A 20,669-nucleotide genomic window follows, 5' to 3' on the forward strand; every position below is an offset into this window, starting at 1 on the left:
GGGTACGTGTGGGTTCTGTCCTGTCCGACACCTTTCGCCAGGAGAATGGGGTGCCACAGGGCTCAGTTTTGAGCGTCGCTCTCTTCGCCATCGCGATCAATCCAATAATGGATTGCCTCCCAGCTGATGTATCAGGCTCCCTTTTCGTGGACGATTTTACCATCTATTGCAGCGCGCAGTGTACACGTGTCCTGGAGCGCTGTCTTCAGCGTTCTCTTGACTGTCTTTACTCCTGGAGTGTCGCCAATGGCTTCCGTTTTTCTGCCGAGAAGACGGTCTGTATTAACTTCTGGCGCTACAAAGAGTTTCTCCCACCGTCCTTACGACTCGGTCCCGTTGCTCTCCCAATCGTGGAGACAACCAAATTTTTAGGCCTTACATTTGACAGGAAACTTAGCTGGTCTCCACATGTGTCATATTTGGCCGCCCGTTGTACCCGTTCTTTAAATGTCCTCCGTGTTCTCAGTGGTATGTCGTGGGGAGCGGATCGAACCGTCCTACTTGGTCTATATCGGTCGATCGTCCGCTCCAAGCTGGATTATGGGAGCTTCGTATACTCCTCTGCACGGCCATCCATCTTACGCCGCCTCAACTCCATACAACATCGGGGTTTACGACTTGCGATCGGAGCATTTTATACCAGTCCCGTAGAGAGTCTTCATGCTGACGCTGGCGAATTGCCACTCACCTACCGGCGCGATATACTGCTTTGTCGGTATGCCTGTCGGCTACTGTCAATGCCCGACCATCCGTCTTATCGTTCCTTTTTTGACGACTCTCTTGACGGTCAATCCGGGTTGTATGTCTCTGCCCTGCTACCCCCTGGAGTTCGCTTTCGTCGCCTCCTTCAACACCTTAATTTTTCACTCCCTGCAACCTTTCGAGTGGGCGAGAGCCGCACGCCACCTTGGCTCCAGGCTCAGGTCCGCGTTCACCTTGACCTCAGCTCGCTCCCAAAAGCGGTCACCCCCGGTTCGGTCTACCACTCCCGTTTTTTGGAACTTCGTTCGAAGTTCATCAACATGACTTTCATTTATACAGATGGCTCTAAGACCAATGACGGGGTCGGGTGTTCCTTTATTGTCGAGGCACAAAGTTTCAAATACCAGCTCCATGGCCATTGTTCGGTCTTCACAGCTGAGCTCTTTGCCCTCTACCAGGCTGTTATTTACATCTGCCGCCACCGACATTCTGCTTATGTCATCTGCTCAGATTCCCTGAGCGCCATCCAGAGCCTCAGTGATCCGTACCCGGTTCACCCTTTCGTACACCGGATCCAACGCTCTCTTCAGCAGCTGGTGGACGTCGGTTCTCCAGTTAGCTTTATGTGGGTTCCTGGCCATGTCGGTATCCCTGGGAACGAAGCTGCAGATGCCGCGGCCAAGGCTGCGGTCCTCCAGCCTCGGACAGCTTCTTGTTGTGTCCCTTCGTCCGATTTTAGCAGGGTCATTTGTCGGCGCATCTTATCGCTGTGGCATGCCGATTGGGCTGCACTTACCGACAACAAGCTTCGGGCCTTAAAACCTCTTCCCGTGGCTTGGACGTCCTCCTCACGCCCTTCTCGGCGGGAGGAGGTCGTTTTAGCCCGGTTAAGAATTGGACACTGCCGGTTCAGCCATCGCCATCTGCTGACGGCTGCGCCGGCGCCGTTCTGCCCATGTGGGCACTTGCTGACGGTTAGACACATTTTAATGTCCTGTCCAGATCTTAACACACTGCGCCTCGATCTTATCCTGCCAAATACTTTCGATGCCATTTTAGCGGATGACCCACGAGCAGCTGCTCGTGTTCTTCGTTTTATCAATTTGACAAACCTCGCTAAGGACATTTGATGATGCTGTTTTTTAATCCTATGCCTGTCAGTCTGTCTTTTATCGTGTTTTCCCTTTTAGTTGTTGTGGTCAACTTGTGCCTCGCGGTGCATTCTTAGAGTAGTCAGGGCGCTAATGACCATTGAAGTTGTGCGCCCTAAAACCACAAAAAAAAAAAAAAAAAAAGAACGCAGCATGTCATTCTCAATGGAGAGAAGTCTTCCGAAGTAAGAGTGATTTCAGGTGTGCCGCAGGGGAGTGTCATAGGAACGTTGCTATTCACAATATACATAAATAACCTGGTGGATGACATCGGAAGTTCACTGAGGCTTTTTGCAGATGATGCTGTGATGTATCGAGAGGTGGTAACAATGGAAAATTGTACTGAAATGCAGGAGGATCTGCAGCGAATTGACGCATGGTACAGGGAATGGCAATTGAATCTCAATGTAGACAAGTGTAATGTGCTGCGAATACATAGAAAGATAGATCCCTTATCATTTAGCTACAAAATAGCAGGTCAGCAACTGGAAGCAGTTAATTCCATAAATTATCTGGGAGTAGGCATTAGGAGTGATTTAAAATGGAATGATCATATAAAGTTGATCGTCGGTAAAGCAGATGCCAGACTGAGATTCATTGGAAGAATACAAAGGAAATGCAATCCGAAAACAAAAGAAGTAGGTTACAGTACGCTTGTTCGCCCACTGCTTGAATACTGCTGAGCAGTGTGGGATCCGTACCAGATAGGGTTGATAGAAGAGACAGAGAAGATCCAACGGAGAGCAGCGCGCTTCGTTACAGGATCATTTAGTAATCGCGAAAGCGTTACGGAGATGATAGATAAACTCCAGTGGAAGACTCTGCAGGAGAGACGCTCAGTAGCTCGGTACGGGCTTTTGTTAAAGTTTCGAGAACATACCTTCACCGAAGAGTCAAGCAGTATATTGCTCCCTTCTACGTATATCTCGCGAAGAGACCATGAGGATAAAATCAGAGAGATTAGAGCCCACACAGAAGCATACCGACAATCCTTCTTTCCACGAACAATACGAGACTGGAATAGAAGGGAGAACCGATAGAGGTACTCAGGGTACCCTCCGCCACACACCGTCAGGTGGCTTGCGGAGTATGGATGTAGATGAAGATGTAGATGTACTGCTCGAGTTAAGTGTTTTTCCTTGTCATAGGCGAAACTTTGCGCACCTAGAAAGTGTTCTGCTTGAGAACTGCAATGTGCGATGCTTTGAGGAGTGGAAGTGGCAACGGAGTGTGAGCCAACGATGCCTGTACAGCTCCCATTGGTTTATTGTTGGGATCCCCCATCGCTGTCAAATGTCAATTAATTTAAGAAGCAATGTAAATTAGTTGACATCAAGAGAGTTGTAATAGTATTGAGGTGTTTCCCTGTGGGAGGACAGAGCGGGTTCACACTCGATACAGCGGGTTCACACTCGATACAGCAGGTTCAAACTTGATTCCGGCCATCCAAATTACATTGCCCTCGTTTTCTAATCTTTCTCAGATTCCTTTCAGAAAATTACGACTAACTAAATCCTTCTTCGGTCTACAAGAACTACATTTATAACGGTATCCGTAGCCTAGATGTCGAGTACTTTAATGGTGTCTTCAATAATAAACCACAGGTCATACGAATCTTCGACGTTGAATACAGAGTGTTCCAGGAGGAAACACAGTATTCAGGGGTGTGACAGGAATGATTATTCGAAACAAAATATAACGTTTACAACTACTCTTCCGCCGTTTTGCAATAGACGGTAGTAGTGGAAAGAAGTAGTACAAGTCGTTCGACTTAAGTGTCATACAGTAAACTTAGACATTTGATGACATAATGCCATCAAAATATCAGTCGATTTTTGATTGCATCATAAAGTTATTCATGACTGAATACGTCAACTTACGAGCCCAATTCTGGTCATCTGCGGGAGGTTTCAATTTTCTGCTTTGATATGAAGAAATCTGCGGCTGAGGCTCATAAAAATCTGGGTAAGACCTATGATGAGATGCCTGTTAGTGACAGACCTTCGCAGAGAATAGTTTCCATGCTTCAAGAATGGTGGTTTTGACGTTTAAGACCGGCGCGGTTGTGAAAGAGAGAAAGCTTTCGATGCTACTGCAAGCGACGGGAACAATCACAGGAGGTCGTTATCGAAAGCAACTGATGTGTTTGAGCCGAGCACTGAAAGACAAACGGCCGCGCTACAGCGATACACATGAAAAAATGATTTTGCAACACGACAGTGCACGATTCCAAGCTGAAGATCCAGTCAAAACATACTTTGAAACGTCGCAATGGAAAGATCTACCCCATCCGCTGTATTCTCTAGATATTCCACCCTCTGACTGCCAGCTTTCTCGATCTATGACGCACGTCCAAGCTGACTAGCACTTCCGGTCATATGAACAAGTGCAAAATTGGATCGATTCATTGTTCCCCTGAAAAGATGTAGAGTTTATACACTGCTGGATTCGTATGCTGCCCTAAGGCTAGGAGAAAACAGTGGCCAACCCAGGCCAATACCTTGAATCGTAAATTTTTTGTAAGTTTTTCACAATAAAGTCTCGAACTTCGAGAAAAAAAAGGCAGAAGCGAAGTTGTAGACCTTGTAGGTAAGTAAATACGAGCTCTAAAACTCATACCTTCTGAGCCATGAGCAATTCTGTATCTTCGATACCGAAAATCAAATCTCTTCTACTGTAAACTCGTTGCTTTCAGTATTTTGGGAAGCGGTAGTATGGACCAAAACAAAAAAAAATGTCCAGTAAACATGTGCTCTAAAATATATACCTTAAAAGTTATGAGCACTTGTTCATTTTCGCTACTTTGAAACACAAGTCTTCAAAGGAACAAGTGCTCGTAACTTTTAAGGTATGCATTTTAGAGCACATGTTTACGGGAAATTTTTTCTTGTTTTGGTCCACACTACCACATCCCAAAATATGGAAAGAAAGGGCTTGCAGTAGATGAGGTTTGTTTCACAGTATCGAAGATCAAGAATTACTCGTAGCTCTCAAAGTATTCGTTTTAGAGCCCATGTTTACTACACTTTTTTGTTTCTAATGTTCATTCCTGTCATCCGTAAACACTGAGCAGTCTATCTTGAACGCCCTGTATATCTGCACCACGTTCTTTCTACAGGACCCATGACACAAACACAAGGAATCATATGTAAGAACCATCTCAAAGGTGTAACTAGAAGCTTGACATATCTAAGCATGCAACGCAAGCTCCTGTTGTACCTGTCAAACTATTAGAATCAAAAATAGTATTTGGGTGCCGCTGAGTTCCATTTTCTGCAGTGCGCGATCACTTACTCACAATTTTACTTCGATATTAGTTGCTTGTGAGATTTCCACCTGCTTTATATTTCACAGTGAGTAAGCTTACGAAGATGAGGTTCTCGAATAAGCTACGAATGTGTAACATTTCATCGTTAGGAGTGGTTACAACGGTATCCGTCTACTTAGGGTAGATGATTTGACAGCAACATCTGAACATCAGAGGCTGGCCGCTTTTTCTGTGGCACTGGTTCCCAACCACAGGGGCATCATGATCCGGTTTTAATCAAAGTATTTTAAATCTACATCCTTTCCTAATTCCTGCACATGGAATGGACCAAATCATTTTTGTACATCTGAGTTACGACTTATACCTATTACAAAGATGCTGCCTATGTGACCTATTCACATGTATTCAAATGACTGAGGGACACTCATAATGATGTGTCTGACGGTAGTAATTACGCTGATGGAAAAATATTGCGATACCAAAAAATAATTAATGTAAAGAAATTTATGGAATATATTTATCTGTTGTTGTTGTGGTTTTCAGTCCAGAGACATATTTAAGTTATGTTACAATATCTCAGTTTAATGTAAGCTTATCCAGGTAACATATTAAGTGGTTTATGTTGCAAGATCGCCCGTTAACGTAAGCTTGAGATGTGCCAATGTGGAATGTTGGTACATCAATAACCAGTGTAACCGTCAGATTGTTGAATGCAAACGTGCGTGCATTGTGCTGTACAGGTAACGTATGCCAGTTTGTGTATTGAAGTTTCGTACCTGATGCCCGTGGAGGGTCAACACAAGGACGGTTAATGCTGTTTGTGGATAACGCTGCAGTTGTAGTCCAATGATGTTCCTTATGTGCTCCATCAAAGACAGATCTGGTGATCGAGGAGGCCAATGCAGCATGTCGACACTCTGTAGAGAATGTTGGTTTACAACAGCCCTATGTGGGCGAGTGTTGTCCTGCTGGAAGACACCCCCCCCGGAATGCTGTTTACAAATGGCAGCACAATAGCTGGAGTCACCAGAGCGATGTACATATTTGCAGTCTGGGTGCGCGAGATATACACGAGAGCGCTCTCGCCGTCTTACGAAATCGCACTCCAAACCACAGCTCCGGGTGTAGGCCGGTCTGTCTAGCATGCAGGCAGATTGGTTGCAGGTCCTCAATTGGCCTTCTCCCAATTAACACACGGCCATCATTGCCACCGAAGCAGAACCGGATTTCATAAGAAAATACAACAGACCACCACCACGCCCTCCAATGAGCTCTCAGTTAACACTACTGAAGTCGCAAATGCCCATGCTTTGTGGTCAGTGGAATGCGTACTACAAGACGTCTGGCTCAGAGCTATTCTTTACGTAATTGATTTGTAACAGTTCGTTGTGTCACCGTGGTGCCAAATGCTGCTCAAATTATTGTTTCAGGTGCGGTGTGATGCGCCAGCGTCATACGCCGAACGAAAAGGTCTTCTCACTCGGTAGTACTACGTGACCGTCCGGGATGGGTGTTCTTGAGACCGTACATTCTCGTTACCACCGCTGCCACCAGTCACGTACAGTGGGTACATTTCTGCCAAGTCTTTCTGCATTATCACAAAAGGAATATCTACCTTCAAATGGCTCTGAGCACTATGGGACTTAACATCTGTGGCCATCAGTCCCCTAGAAATTAGAACTACCTAAACCTAACTAATCTAAGGACATCACACACATCCATGCCCGAGGCAGGATTCCAACCTGCGACCGCGGCGGTCACGCGGTTCCAGACTGAAGCCCCTAGAACCGCACGGCCACACGGGCCGGCCATCTACCTTCTCGTAGCTCTGTTACACAACCTCGTTCAGACTCAGTGAGGTGTTGACAATGGGGCTCTTTGTCGCCTTAAAGGCATTCTTGACTATCGTCCACTCACCACGCCCAGTCCCAAAGTTAACCAACATTCACGACCGTTCCAGCTCGTATGAAAAGCAAACTTCATTTGCATCTTCGTAGTGACACTACGAGCGCCACTCTTACACGACCGGCTCGTAATCTGAATAGACGTTGTCTTTCAGATGCAGAAAAACACCTACCAACTTTCCCTTATGTTGCAGAACTCCTTCTTGGTGTAGCAGCTTTTTTTTCGTCAGTGTGCTTCTTTGTTGTGAAACTTCCTGGCAGACTTTAACCGTATGCAAGACGGTGACCGTTGCGTTAATTGTACGTCACTCTCCAAACAAGCAGGCAGAGAAACAAATGAGCATAATATAACTACAACAACACGTACATACAATGGTGACAAATCTGGTATTTTTTAATTAAGTGCATTAAATACATGCAAAAAAATAAATAAATAAAACAATATCAAAACAAGTTAGTGTTTCAAAAGATCTAAAATAAGAGTAATAATCAGTAGTTCTACATTCAGGCTAACTGGATCGCAATGGTAAAAGTCAAAGATCAGGTAAGGAATCACTTCATTGCTCACATGATGTGTTTCGAAATTTACCGATCCTTAGATATGCAGGAGCCATTGCTGCACGTAGAAACAGTGTCTTCAGTTGTGTGTGAAACAAACATTCGCAGACTACTGATAATTGTAGTAATCTTCGCCTGCCTCATGGATCTCTTTATGTCAAATTTATAAAAATAAGAGTATCAAAACAACAGACTCAAAAAACCCAAAGTAAATCACTAAATAATGCAATTTAATACTCAACTTCATGTCTGAAGTAAGTGAAAAACAGAAAAGAAAAAAAAATTGGTTATTTGTAGATGACATGCTGCAGAATAGATGGGAGATATAAAACTGCCAACATGAATAACTAATGTCGTCCTGTGATTTACGTGAATAATGGTATGACAATGCTTTCTCCCAAATTAGTACTCTAGGCGCAGTTTTCAGCTTAACATAGGCGTACAAGCGGCAAACCTTGACATGTCTGTTTACCTGTATTTGTAAATTAACGGAATATTTGACGCCTAATCATCTGTCCTTTGTGCATCTAAACGGCTACAAACCGAAATTCATGTAACCTCCACAAGCTGCTAACACGTACTAACAGTTCTCAGAAAAAAAAGTAAATGAAACAGTGAAATGAACACAGCGAGCGCTAAAACGTGTTTGGGTGAAATAAGAAATATTTTATTCACTTATTCCATAGCTTTTGTTGTTGCTCAAAATTTAACATATGTGGAAATACCTGAGTTTCCAATCAGATGGCTCAAATTAGCAACCACACTTTGACAGTGTACGTCTTTATCAACATATATACTTCACGAACCACTGAACCGTGAATGGCAGACAGTACTCTGTACCAATATTAGTGATTTTCTATTAAAAAATAAAACGGCTGTCTACGTGCCTGTGTACGCATCTTGCTCTCTTGCCTCATTCTCAGGGTCCCTGCGTAAGATACACGACTGCGGCAGTAAAATGGTCGCACAGTCTTACTCGAAAGCTGGTTCTCTAAATCATCGCAACACAGATTTGCGAGAACTACGTCATCTTCCTTCCAAAAGACACAGTCAAGTTACCCGAGCACCTCTGTCACACTTCCACATGGTGTGTACCGAGCTGTTAACAATCCTAGCAGTGCATCTCCGAATTCATTCGATATCTGTTGTCATGCCTGCTTCACAAAGACGACTGACACTGCAACAGTAGCCTAGATTGGGTCGCACTGGCGTTCTCCACGCGTTTTGTTTCACAGCAGCAACGCTCTTTCTCAGCATCCTTGCAACAAACCTGTCTCCTACGTGCCATTCCCATTATTGGTTTCTCTTCTCATCTCATATTGCTTCTTACAAGGGAACCTCCCCATCGCACCCCCCTCAGATTTAGTTATAAATTGACGCAGTGGATAGGCCTTGAAAAATTGAACACAGATCAATCGACAAAACAGGAAGAAGTTTTGTGGAACTATGAAAAAATGAAGAAAATATACAAACTGAGTAGTCCATGTGCAACATATGCAACATCAAGGACAATGTGTATAGAGGAGCGGCGTGGTCCCGTGGTTAGAGTGAGCAAATGCGGAACGAGAGGTCCTTGGTTCAAGTCCTCCCTCAGGTAAAAATTTTACTTTCTTTATTTTCGCAAAGTTACGATCTGCCCGTTCATTCATTGACGTCTCTGTTCACTGTAATAAGTTTAGTGTCTGTGTTTTGCGACCGCACCGCAAAACCGTGCGATTAGTAGACGAAAGGACGTGCCTCTCCAGTAGGAACCGAAAACATTAGATCGCAAGGTCGTAGGTCAACCGATTCCTCCACAGGAAAACACGTCTGATATATTCTATACGACACTGGTGACGGCATGTGCGCCACATGACAGGAATATGGTGTCGACCCACCTAACTTGCACACTTGGCGAATGGGTAAAAAGATTCTTCTACCTTACCCGATTTAGGTTTTCTTGTGGATGTGATAATCACTCCCAAAAAAGTGATGAAAACATAAGAGTTTGTCACATAAACTGCAACAAATGAATGCAACAGTTTCACAGTCGCACAGTTTTCCCTGTACTCTGTCAAAACATATGTTTTTTACGTTTTCAAATGTTTCCTTGTGTAGACCGTCAAATCCTGGGTATGTCCAAGCAAATCTAAACATGTCGTGGAATTTTGGAGAGCGAAGTTGATTATGTGTGAGTGCCTGAACTTAATTTAATAATTGTCTGAAAATAAAAAATTGAACTTTTCACTCGAGAGAAGATTTGAACCAAAGACCTCTCGTGCCGCACCTGCTCACGCTAACCACGGGACCACGGCGCTCGTAAGCTGACCTTTTCCTAGATGTTGGCTACCTTGCGCATGGACTACTCAGTTTGTATATTTTGCTTATTTTTTTCATAGTTCCACACAACTTCTTCCTGTTTGCTCGATTGATTTGTGTTCATCTTTTCAAGGCCTATCCCTGTGCCAACTTATAACTAAATCTGAGGGGGGGGGGGGGGGAGTGCAATGGGGAGGTTCCCTTATTAGTATTAGTCATGAATGTTTAAATGGTTCAAAAATGGTTCAAATGGCTCTGAGCACTATGGGACTCAACTGCTGTGGTCATCAGTCCCCTAGAACTTAGAACTACGTAAACCTAACTAACCTAAGGACAGTACACACATCCATGCCCGAGGCAGGATTCGAACCTGCGACCGCAGCAGCCGCACGGCTCCGGACTGCGCGCCTAGAAGTTTAAATGGTGAAATAAACTCCAGACACTTATCACCAATCTTGAAATCGATTATCCTCGGTTTCAGTTCTTTGTTATGTGCATTATCTTATATTTGTATGTATCTAATCAGAACTGCGATTATTTCTACCAAGTGGAGTTTCTGTTTCCATCCATGTATACTATGTAAATTGAAGGAGGATGGCAGTAATAAGGAAAGGGACTATGGACATCAGCTGTATCAGGACTTTATGCAACATAAATGGTGACGAATGGAAAATGTGCCAAACTGGGTTTTGAACCCGGGATCGTCTGCTTACGAGGCAGGTACTTTAACCGCTGCGACACCAAGACTCAAGGTTTATCGCAACTGCGCGGAGTATATTGACACACCACTCGGCCGACCCACATTCCCTCCTATCACCACCTATCCACAGTCGCCGTCCATGTCATCCATACTCGCTACTGTAAGATTCCCACAGGAGGTTGGACATAATTGTGTATTCACACTGAGTCTGGCGAATCAATTATGAATGCATGTGTTCGTTCTTTTCGACATATCGGAAAGGACAGACACCATTCATTAGTATAATCTAGGTAAATGTTTCATTCATTATTTATGTCCATTTACTCCATGGATGTAATTTCAAAAGTTATGTTCTACAAAAACATAAATTTTACAACTTTACTTGTAGTATTGGTTCATGCATAGGGCATTAAGGCTTGTAATGTGTAAAACTTCGAGGAAGTCCCTGTGCAGTGAAACCGGCTTAGCGGTAATTGGAAAGTGGCAAGAATCAGGTGGTGGTTAGCTGGCAAAGTGTTCCCATCTTGTGAACTGAACGAAGCAATTAGAGCAACAAGATTATATAATATAGCCGTCACTATGGAATTAATTTGGCTTACTATTGAAGAGATACTTTGGTTAGCTCTCAACAACGAAAATCAGATTTAAGAAGAGAATTTTCAGAGTTTGTTACACAGTGAGAGGCACGGATACCTTCGCAGCCATTTTTTGGAATAGCCAGCGGAGATGTGCACTGCCGCTAATTTCATTTCAAAGGATCAGTTCAGTACTATACAACTGCATGAACCAGTTAGGCGGTTTTTTTATTCATTAATAAGTTTGTGTACTTTAAACTTCGTGTTGTGCACACGTATTTTAACCTGAGTCATTTATGTAGACTGTGGCCCAATCCAAGTGCTGTGATTTTATTGAACTGAGAAACAACTGTCTTTCACTACGGAATGAAATTTTCACTCTGCACTGTACTCACTCATAAGAAATTTCCCGGCAGATTGAAACTGTGCGCCAGACTGGGACTCAGACTCGGGACCTTTGTCATTCACGGGCAAGTGCTCTACTGATGAGCTGCCCAGCATCATTGACGATCCGTCCCCACAACTTTACTTCAACATGTAGAGCACTTGTCTGGGAAAGATAAAATTTCCGAGTTCGAATCTCAATCTGGCACACAGTTTTAAGCTGCCAGGAAATTTCTTCCACTACAATTAATAAACATTGTGGAATGCCACAGTTCATAATTATGTCTGACGTACCCCAAGTGATGTTCTTGGAAGGATAGTTAAAGTTTCACCAAAGCACCACCAAAAAGAGATTATTTAAAGTATTCTTCCTACTAGAATCTCATTTCAGTATTGCAATAACCTGAAAACACTGTGATGGTTCATAATAGTTACTGGGTAACAGACTTGAAGGCCCAGCAGAAGGATTGAATGTTGTGTTGGTTTAGAAGTAACAGTGTTTATAATTTTATATGTGTATGGTTAATGGTTTTTCTCATAGTGTGTTGTCACTACAACATTCAGCCATGATCTGAGCCTAGTGACTGATTACGTCCTGGTTCCCCAGGCTAATTATTGAAAGTCAAAATGGTTCAAATGGCTCTGAGCACTATGGGACTTAATATCTGAGGTCATCAGTCCCATAGAACTTAGAACTACTGAAACCTAACTAACCTATGGACATCACACAAATCCATGCCCGAGGCAGGATTCGAACCTGCGACCGTAGCGGTAGCGCGGTTCCAGACTGAAGCGCCTGGAACCGCTCGGCCACATCGGCCGGCAGCTAACTATTGAGCCTGATTTAAATTTCACATTACAACTACAGTATTAATGAAGTGAACTTGTCAGTCTCTATCATTTTTCTGCTATAAAGAGCAACTGGATTTAAATATTCAAACTGTACTAGATCCCAGTACCAACCTTTCCATTTCAGCTAAAGAGTATGAAGAAGTGAATGATCCTTGGGAATACAAATAAAAATTGGTAAAAATAACGTAATCGTCTGAAAACTATTTAAGTGACAAGGAATACTGATATCAGCTGCATTCGGGCTTTATTTAGAATCAACGAGTGAATATGTCCAAAAGAAACAGACACCACACATTCACGTAATCGACTCGCCTCGATGGACAATGATCCACCACGTCCAGTGCGAATACCCTGAAATTTGGACGTATATAGGCGGATTGGACATTTATCTGCCAACACCTTCACAATGAGTGGAAATTTCATGCTATGAGAGCGAAGCAGTTGCCTGTAACATCTGTGGAATAATCGACTTACGGCAGTGACAGCATTATCTCTGAAATTGTGTGTCTTTGGTTCTGTTGTAGTGCAGAGAGCAGTTCATTGTTGGACATGGAATAAACTGGCAGAAGTTTTGAGTGTAGTGCATATTGGAGGAGGATTTTGCTGAAGAAAATTGTTAGGAATTATTAATCTGATGGAAGAACTTACAACGCATCATTTATGGAACAGAGAAAATTGATTTGCGTTATGGATACGTTCTTAAGGTAATAATTTTTTCTGGCGCTTACTGATGTTGTTAGCGATTCTTGCAACATAAAACTCCACCTCCGCACCTCAATTTAGGTTCTTTCAGTTTAATTCATTTCAAATGGTATAATGTTAAAAGCATTGCCTTGCAAGACTTTTGTAAAGAAAGTAAAGTTTCAATGGCTTGTGTGAGTTTAATGTTCTTGTGACATAAGAGATTTAAATACAGAATTGTCATTGTCATGAACGGATTAGTATTTTCGTTTCAAGTAAGAAGTTTGTTTTAGTATGAGATAATCATCCGAAACTTTCTCCTGATAATTTAGATTTACTTTAGCATATTTTAGCTGGCGCGATTTTTTCATGCTGTGCTGTTGCTGCTGAATATGCCGTAATTTTTAAGGTAAGATTCTTTTCGTATTTTTGCTGGTTCTTTCGTTTCTCATCTCAAGTTTCCATTGCGCTAATTCTAAGCATTTTCTATGTAATTTAGATTTTTAATGGGGCAGTCAACAGTGGGCGTTTCACAGTATTGCTACGTAATTCCAGTGTTTCAATTTTTTTGAGCAGTGCACAGTTTGATTTTGGTAGTTGTCTTTGAGTAACAGTTTTGATTTTATTTCTTGTACAGTGGACGCTAGTTAGTTTTGTCCTTACGTAAATGTGTGCACTGAGACATACTGTTTGTAATAGTAATTTTAGTTCAATCTTTTCATGACATAAGAGGACAGTAAACTCGGTTTTGAGTAAAAGGCGGCCAAAGATTTTAATGCTCATGAACGAACGAGTCAGAGCAAATAACTTTCAGCACAATAACGTCTGACCTCCTGTGGGAATCTCAAAGCAGAGCACGGGGAACACGGACAGGGACTATGAACAGGTGGCGTTAGGTGAGTATGTGGGTCGGCCAGGAGGCGTACCTAGATACTCTGCGCAACTGCGATGTCCACTGTCTATGGGTGAAGCAGTGATTAGCGTAATTGCCTAGTAAGAAGGGAATCCTGGATCCGACTTCCAATGTGGCACCCATTTTCAATCGTCGCCACTGATCCTGCTGCAGCTGATATATCAATGTCAAAAAAAAAAAAATAGTAATGAACACTTATTTGCTGCTTTGTTATACAGAGTGTAAGTGTCAATCAGAGGCAGTTGTTGGAAAAACGATTAATGTTCCTGTACTGTTGTTCATGCCCAACTACTATTGCATTGCTTCCTAAAGTATACTACTGTCTTCTACTTTATTTTCAAAACAGAGTTTCTGTACAAGGTAAAGTCAATCCCAATAGTTAACTTTCTTCGTGAACAGTGTTAGTACTTTGCATAATTAGGCTGGCGAAGGTTCTCTTTTATGTAACTGCAGTTTATTTATAACTAATAGAATCTGGGTTCGAATCATGGGTCAATTTAAAAACCTCTCACAGGAGTACGGTCTGCTGCTAATCTAACTGTAGCCGAAGTGTTATACCTTCTATCTGCATTTTCGTGCTATCGGCCAATGACAACATTTTTCTGTAGACAACGCCACTGTCAGTGAACAGTCTGATATCATTGCTGACCTTGTTTAATAAATAGTTTCCGAATGCTGAGAGCATAACGGTCCTATTACGCCTCCTTGTATCACACCCGTTTCCGTTGAACATTCGGCGCCCAGTACATAGTGCTGGGTTTTATTAGTCAAACGTTTCTAGATCCGAAAACGTATCTAAGAAGACCTCAGACTGATTGAATCTTGGTCATTATTCGGAAATGTGGTACAATGTCGAACGACTTCCTTAAATCTATCTGCTTGTATGCAGATAGAGAATACAGGAGAATACAGCTCAAGCTCGAAGTGCCAGTTTAAGTGTGGAAGGTGTTGGTCTTTATGTGAAACTGATTGCAGAAATTAGAAATTAGGTGGAGGGTTCTTACCCACAGTTTTCCCCACCCGACGACCGTGGCGGTGGCGCTGTCTGGAACCTCCTCTCCCTGCTCCGGGAGCTGAATTGGCGCCACCGTGACGCCATCAATTGGAAAAGCTGGAGATACCTGCGGAGGCATGAACATTACTTAGTTCATAAGGGTTTTTTTTTTAACAAAGGTAACTGAATTTAGTCGAACTAAATTAAACTAGGTAATTTTAAAGGCACATTTACATGCTGAGCTTTTCTTAACAGAAAACATAATTAAAAGTAATAAAAAAAGAATTAATTTGAGCCATAGATATAGTCGACGGCTGTATAAATATTGTATGCAGCCGCTGGAAACATTTGAAGATTTTTGATCGTCAGATGGTTAAGAGGCACCTTTTGTTTTCTAGGCCTTATCCAGGTCGGGCGTATGTGACACACCGCCATTAATTCTACATTATTTTATTTATATATTCACGAGTTGCAACCAAACGGCACACGTAATTCAAGTCACAATGTAAGTGCAGTAATTTAATTGTGTTTTTATTTCAGGATGTATTAATATTATTATTAACCTATGTAAGTTTTATTTTGTGCCTTTAGTCATTGTAAGATTGTTGGGTGACTTGGCATGGCAAAAGGTTCTGTACTTTTAAACAAAAAGTCGTCCAGCTCGATCCACCGTCATCTTCGGATGCTATTTGATAACGAAGTCCGATTTTAGTGAAAACACAGACAGAAGAAACGCGGTTAAAAATACATGAACGGACCTTTAACGAAAATGTCGTGCTCAAGCGCCGAGAGTCTGTATAAAATATACTTTACCGATCCGTAAACTTACTTGATATATATTCGATATTCATTACTATAATTCATTGTATGGTCTCGATCAAGTTACGAATGAGCCAGAAAAAATTAATCAAATAATGAGATGATGAGGTCACATGCTCCGAGGAGCGTAGGGGACGATGCGACCCCGGGAATCGAACCCGGGCGCGAGAAGCGAGAACGCCACCACAAGACCATGAGCTGCGGAGTTAAATAACGAGACACTAAAAGTATTAGTTGAGGTTTGCTGTCTTGGCAGCAAAATAACTGAAATTTGCGCTGCCCCGCGAGGCAGTGAGAGTTAGTACGCGAGTAGTACACTCGTAACGCTTACACGTGTGCGAGGTGTAAGCTACAGCATCGACTCAAAAATTCCGCAACATCATCATTGTCTAGTGGTTGTGCAATTGTGATGTGAAAGACATGTGATTGCTGGTTCGCGCCTTGCAATTTATGTTTGTATTTTTTTCTCTTTTTCGGAAGATCCTGCGACGTCCTTGTTAACTTAATAGAAGTATGTTCTGTAATATTCGATGTTATGTACAAATAAGAGCGCTCACTCAGGAGTGAAAAAAATGGCTCTGAGCACTATGCGACTTAACATCTGAAGTCATCAGTCCGCTAGAACTTAGAACTACTTAAACCTAACTAACCTAAGGACAGCACACACATCCATGCCCAAGGCAGGATTCGAACCTGCGACCGTAGCAGTCGCGTGGTTCCGGACTGAAGCGCCCAGAACCGCTCGGCCACAGCGACCGGCCTCAGGAGTAAGTTCTCATTGTCAATAATTTGCAAATTAAACATGAAACATGTAAAATGGGAGAAAATATTCAAACCACGTTGGTCATCTTGTAAAACAAGGCATAGAAAATACCCACATATTTGCAACAAATTTAAATAGTAACTTAGTCTCAGCCATTTATATAGCATAAAAGAAAATTAACGAGATAGTTCTCTTAGGACACTTCTCTGTCAGACAAGAATGTCTTCAAAGAAAGAATATCTTTAACCACGAAGATTAGGTTCTTTCTCATTTTATTGCATCGATTTTGTACAAATACCGACGCGTTTGCGAAATATCCTCAGCGTGCTCGTGTTATTGAAACAGTATTCATCCCCCGTAACGATCCGTGACAGAAAGGCCTGTCCGTCGGCCTCTAAACGCTCCAAAAGTTCAGATTAAATGGCCTCTCTTTAAATCTTGTGGTCCACTGTGACCATTCGTCGAACCCATCGTGAGCGCTTCTTTGAATATCCGAGAGTCTCGATCATTTCAGACGAACTTCCAATGCTGACCAATGACTGTAGAGCCAATTGTAGAGTTGTGATGCGCCGGTCGGCACGAATAATGGCATCTGCACGATTTAGCATGTCTGGAGCAGTGCCTGTGACAGGAACTCCCGAGCATGGCTGATCATGGAGCTTTGTTTCTGCATTTCCTGGGTTATCAAGTGCAGCATCGCCATTCACTGCACTCAAACGTTTATGGATGTTCACCACGGTTTCTTTTTCTGCATACAAGAATTCAACAACAGCGCGCTGCTTGTCACGTGAGTCGTGTGTAGACGCCATTTTGACGCTGTACTACGGCTGTGCCATCTGCCAGAACGGTTCGAAACTTCACCGGTGTTGAGTTAATGTTGCGCACTAGAAGCGGAAGCTAAAACTAATAAAGAGACAACCTAACAGGATAACGCACGTCCACCAATCATGGACAAATCAGCCTTCATAATACGCACTATTGGTCCGCTGAAAAACCCCTGCTGGCCGAGAGAATAGTAATAACAAGACTTTTGTCTGGCAACGTGTGGTGCGGGTTTTCAAGAAGCGTATCATTGGTTCGTATTTTGTTGATGGGACTCCAAATAGCCACAAGTCTCTATAATTCCTTCAGTCCATTTTGTTCCTATCTTCATTGTTTAGTTCTCTGGACACACTTTCTGTTTGTCAGTTTTTTGTGCATACATGAGTTTCTGACTAAAATATCCAAGAAATTTATCTGTGCTCTTCCTAATTCTTCTGAGTCCAGAACTAAATTTCAGTCGTTCAGTTTATGTTAAAGCTTTAAGTCCTGGCGATGAGAATCATTGGATGTGGCCACCAATTTTAATCTCATTTTTCGAAAATGTTCCATGAGGTTAGACCATTTTTCTGTTGTTCCATTAAGTTTCGGGTGTGCAGCCGCAAGAAATCTCCTTCTTCTTCTTCTAATATTTCGGCTGTATAACGTTCAGCCATCTTCAGAGTGAGCCGCAAGACTGCCGCTCCCTTTATACTGTTGTACCGCGCGACTGCGCATCCGGCCACAGATGCAAATGCGCCAGAGACGTTGGTCTGCAGCAGAGACGTGCATAATGCGCGAGTTGTATCTATGACTCCGCAGTTGATCTTTGTTGGCATATCGATATATCATTGTGAGCTGCACTGTGACGATGTCTTTGCGAGTTTATTACAGCAAGTGCCGGATTCCATGATTTATCAAGATTGAAACCACTATCTCTATTAATTAAGTTCGTCGTCAAGCGAATTTCAATTGCCTCCTTTACTATCGAGTCCCAAAAGGATGATGTAGTTGCCAAAATTTCGACGTTGTCATACAACATACTGTGACCATTATCATTACAGTGCTCTGCCACTGCAGACTTGTTAGGTTGTAAAAGTCGTATGTACCTCTGGTGTTCTGTACATCTTTCTTGGGCAGTACGAGTTGTTTGTCCGATGTAAGAAAGGCCAAATTCACATGGAATTTTGTAAACTCCAGATTTTCGGAGCAGTAAATCATCTTTGACGGAGCCCACGAGTGCAGCTGTCTTAGGTGGAGGACGAAAAATCACTTTTACTTTGTGTCTGCCGAGAATGCGTCCTATTTTTGATGAGAGGCTACCCACATATGGCAGGAAGGCCATCGATTTAAAGGTTTCATCTTCTTCTGCTTTCTTTGTGGCCTCTTTCGGTTTCATTTTCAGTGCCCTCTGTATTTGTTGTGGAGAGTACCCATTGTCTTCAAACACTCTTTGTAAGTGGTAAAGTTCATCTTGCAGACTGCTTTCGTCAGAAATAATACGCGCTCTGTGAGTCAAAGTTCGGAGAACACTCATTGTCTGGGCAGGATGGTGGCAGCTATTTGCACGTAAATACAGATCGGTGTGCGTCGGCTTCCTATACACTTCATGTCCCAAAGTGCCATCCTCTCTGCGCCGAACCAAAACATCCAAGAATGGAAGGCACCCCTCCTTTTCAATTTCCATTGTGAACTTTATTTGATCGTGGAGGGAGTTCAGATGTCTCTGGCGCATTGGCATCTGTGGCCGCATGAGCAGTCGCGCGGTACAACAGTATAAAGGGACGAAGCGAGCACTGGAGCGGCAGTCTTGCGGCTCACTCTGAAGATGGCTGAACGTTATACAGCCGAAATATTAGAATAAGAAGGAGATTTCTTGCGGCTGCACACCCGAAACTTAATGGAACAGTCTTTGCGCCGCCAAAACCTGAAGATTCACATTTTTCTCTTGTTTGGGCCGAAAATGTTTCTCGTAATTCTGTGTTCCTTTCTTTAGGATATTTTCGGTGTCGCTTTTTGTCTGAAGCATGAGATTTTTGTTCGCATAGAGATTTTCTTTCGCTTTGAGATCTTCGTTCGCATACAGGTCTCCTCGTCTGATGACAGTATTGCAATACTTGATATCTGGGTGGGTCGAAAGATATTTTTTGTCACAGATACAGTGTGTTCTTCCGTAGCCTCTCTTGAGTTTCTATAGGTGAATTTTCCCTCTCAGTAGAGTTGATGATTTCACCTAGGTACTTGCAATACGGAGTCTCTCGATGTGACATTATTTTGTGGATAGTTTTTGGTAAGTTATAGCATAAGACGGGGAAGATGCAAATTCTATGTGTAACCAATTAGCAATGGAATACAGAAACTGGGGATTAATTACCAGGAAACAGAATACCTCACTAACGACCCAGATGACTTACGCATAGACGGAAAGAAAATTAAGAAGGACAGTACTTTCTGCTATTTGGGATCAATTTTAGAGTTGCAGGGAAAATCTGAGGTAGAAATTAGTAAAAGAATCAGCAGTGGAAGAAAGATAATTGGGGTGCGCAACTCAATCTTATGAACCAAGAATATAGTAAACCGAACCAAAAAAATCATATATAAATCGATACTAGAGAGCGTAGTTATTTATGGAGCAGAGACTTGGACTACAAATCTGAAACACCTAAAAAAAAAACTGCAAGTAGTAGAAGTGGACTTCTGAGAAGATCAGCAAGATTTCTAGAAAAGAGAAAGTAAGAAACGACGAAATAATAAAGAAAATGGAAGTAAGAGAAAGAATACATGACGTGATGGATTGATGGAATGGTACAGGCATGTAAGCTGGATGGAGGAAGCCAGAATTCAGAAAATGATTCTGGAATGGGAACCAGAGGGAAATAAGAGGATACCCTATGGCCACCTGTACGATTGACAGTGAGAAGACTTGGCGCAAGAGAAGATATACAAGATCAAAACACCTGGAAGGACATCCTGAGGAGATGCATTAAGGTCCTATGTAAAATATGAAATTATTTCCGGGTATTTATGTTGGAGAAAAATCTTTGTATAGCGGAAAATTTCAGTAAGTAAAAACAATAAATTTTGGATATCGATCTCTGAAGACATGAACTCACGTATTTGGAAGCAAAGTTGTAACGATGTTATTATTGTCAGTAACATTATTTTGGTGTGCTTCCAACTCTGTCCGCTGCTGTCTCTCAGGTCCTCTTCTCATTAGTTACACCGTCCTTCTGTTGGTTGTCTCTACTGCGAGGCCGCAGTCGCCTTTTAGTTTCCACCCTCCTCCGTCTCATTTGTGCACTGAATGTT

The 20,669-nt window shown here is 42.6% G+C and overlaps 1 protein-coding gene across 1 annotated transcript in view; it reads right to left on the reverse strand.

Annotated features, from left to right (window-relative positions):
- The window catches only part of LOC124597583 (trypsin-like), a 54,059-nt gene that overhangs the window by 12,722 nt on the left and 20,668 nt on the right, over positions 1-20,669 (reverse strand). Inside the window, exon 4 of the mRNA XM_047135946.1 lies at positions 14,991-15,107. Coding sequence (XP_046991902.1) covers positions 14,991-15,107 — 117 coding nt within the window. The remainder of the gene's footprint in view (positions 1-14,990; positions 15,108-20,669) is intronic.

This window comes from Schistocerca americana, chromosome 1 (genome assembly GCF_021461395.2).
Source record: "Schistocerca americana isolate TAMUIC-IGC-003095 chromosome 1, iqSchAmer2.1, whole genome shotgun sequence".
NCBI lineage: Eukaryota > Metazoa > Arthropoda > Insecta > Orthoptera > Acrididae > Schistocerca > Schistocerca americana.